The sequence below is a fragment of the Carcharhinus amblyrhynchos genome, chromosome 24 (genome assembly GCF_965287045.1).
Source record: "Carcharhinus amblyrhynchos chromosome 24, sCarAmb.v2.hapA, whole genome shotgun sequence".
Lineage (NCBI taxonomy): Eukaryota > Metazoa > Chordata > Chondrichthyes > Carcharhiniformes > Carcharhinidae > Carcharhinus > Carcharhinus amblyrhynchos.
The window spans coordinates 35,740,146-35,742,576 of record NC_137347.1 but is presented as its reverse complement, the minus strand read 5'-3'; the positions used below and the strand labels follow the sequence as shown (position 1 = coordinate 35,742,576).

General features: G+C 44.1%; 1 protein-coding gene across 1 annotated transcript; it reads right to left on the bottom strand.

Annotated features, from left to right (window-relative positions):
- Nucleotides 1-233: 233 nt before the first annotated feature.
- On the bottom strand, nt 234-1,367 carry htr1d (5-hydroxytryptamine (serotonin) receptor 1D, G protein-coupled). The gene has a single exon (XM_080211222.1). It carries the CDS (start codon nt 1,365-1,367, stop codon nt 234-236), a length of 1,134 nt encoding a protein of 377 aa, XP_080067348.1.
- Nucleotides 1,368-2,431: the final 1,064 nt, after the last annotated feature.

The window sequence follows — 2,431 nt, the reverse complement described above, 5'->3', positions numbered from 1 at the left end:
ACAAACACACACACACATACACACATACACACAACCCATGACAGGAAAAATGCACAGTTAAACACACACACACGCACACGCAACCCATGACAGGAAAAATGCACAGTTACACACACACACACACACACACACACACACACACACACACACACACACACACACACACACACACACACACACACACACACACACACACACACACACTGCACAGTTACCATAGAATTGGTTCACGGTCAACACCGTTTGATACGCATGAGTTTCTGGAAGGCCTGTTTGAAGTCCTCATTAAAAGCTGTGTAGATGACCGGATTGATGAGTGAATTTAAGTAACCAAGCCACGTGAAGAGGTCGGCGAGGACTGGGTGGAACCAGCAAGCCTCTTTGCAGATGCCCATCACCAAGGCCACCACAAAGAAAGGAAGCCAGCAGAAGATGAAAGCACCAAGGATGATCCCTAAGGTCTTGGTGGCCTTTCTCTCCCTGGCCGCACAGATCCTCTTTCTCTCCAGGACACTATCTGAAACTTTGACTTTGATATGGTTCAGGTAGACCGGGGATTCGCCCGAATGAGGGAGGGTCTCTTGGCTATTAAAGCCCACAGAACACAGAGATGAGCCGGTGGACCCGCTGATGAGTTGCACAGTGGTAAAGCGCTTTCCAAAGGCTGACGGTGGTTTCTGTATCCTTGACCGAGCTGCCACGTAAATTCTGCCGTACAGTATAATGAGCAGCACACTGGGGATGTAAAAGGCTCCAAACGTGGAATAGATAGTGTAGAATATCTGGTCAGTGTTGACCACGCACTCCTTCAGTTCATCAAGAGCTTTTGATTGCCTCCAGAATAGTGGGGGTATGGAGATGCAGATTGAGATGATCCAGACCACAGCTATCATCAAGCCTGCCCTACAAGGTGTGCGGCGCTTAGTGTACTCTAAGGCATCAGTGATGGCCCAGTATCTGTCCAGAGCAATCACGCACAAGTGTAGGATGGATGCAGTGCAAAAGGTGATGTCAGAAGACAACCAGATGTCACACATGATCTGCCCCAAAGTCCAGGTCTTGATGACAGTGTAGACAATGCTGATGGGCATCACCATGATGGCGACTAGGAGATCGGTGACGGCCAGGGACCCAATGAGATAGTTGGCGGGCGTGTGGAGCTTCCTGGTGAGGCAAATGGTGACAAAGACAAATGAATTGGAAAGGATGGTCGCCAAGGTGATGATACCCAGGATGACAGACAGCGAAATCCTCAGCGCTAACTGACTGCTTTCATCCCAGGTGATGGGCATGGCAGTGGAATTCTCTGAGGAATTGGCTATCATATCTTGAAGAGAAGCGAGAATGGAAGCGTTATCGTGGTCCATCGTCAGTGAGATCTGTAGTGCAGATCCAAGTAAGAGTCATTGTCTGTTTCCAGCCTAGTATCCCAGTCAAAGTAAAGAGCAGCTCCTATTGAGGTCCAGTATTGATCCATCTTCACATCCAACATTTCGTACCTAGAACATGAGGAAGTGGAATCCAACTTATCATTTTATATGTGGCAAAGTAGCAGTATTTCAGGTTGTGGTTATATGTGACACAATTCAATTTAGCAATGTGCCTTAAAGTTTGTTTATTATTGTCACAAGTAAGGCTTACATTAACACTGCAATGAAGTGCTTCATTGCAGTGCTGCTTTAAAAAAGATAATAATTATTTTAATTTTTTTTAAACAACAATGATCTAACTGTATTCTCTTAAAGGCATCCTACTCCCAGCCCATCCTTACCACAGATAAAACTCAATGCAAGCCACCTCAGAACAGGAGGAAGTATAAATGGAAAATAATTACATAATTAAATAATAAAAGTAACATTACATTCTGCATTCTCTCGTTCTCTTCTCTATGAATGGTATGCTTTGTCTGTATAGTGCGCAAGAAATAATACTTTTCACTGCATACTAATACATGTGACAGTAATAAATCAAATCAAATAGAATAATGTCCGCTTATCTTAAAGCCCCAATCCCGCATTGCTTCTTAAGTGTGAAACAAAAGTACCCGCTGTTGCCCTCGATATGTTAATGCAAAAATGGAACTATCAGGGAGCTGAGAAGGAATTTGGTTACATATTTATTACTGGCAATGGTTTACATTCTTGCACAGTTTTATATGTGCAGTTCCAAGCTGCAATTGGCCACTGTAACCGGCAGCACTACACACATTAGTCTCCCCATTTAAAGGTGATCAGAAGGTCCACTAACACTGGATCAATAAATCCAGGACCCTGGTGTCATAACCTCCAGGGAAGGTCAATAACACCCCATTAGGGTAGTTTGAAATGTTGGATTAAGTTGGGAGTGGGGGGGATATCTGGAAATGAAATAAATGATCCCTGTAAAAGTGACCAGGTAACTGGCAAAAAAAAGGTGATTCACTAATGTACTT

Bases quoted from the DNA above. Each gene is read 5' to 3' on its own strand.
- htr1d (XM_080211222.1), bottom strand. From the start codon at position 1,367: ATGGACCACGATAACGCTTCCATTCTCGCTTCTCTTCAAGATATGATA.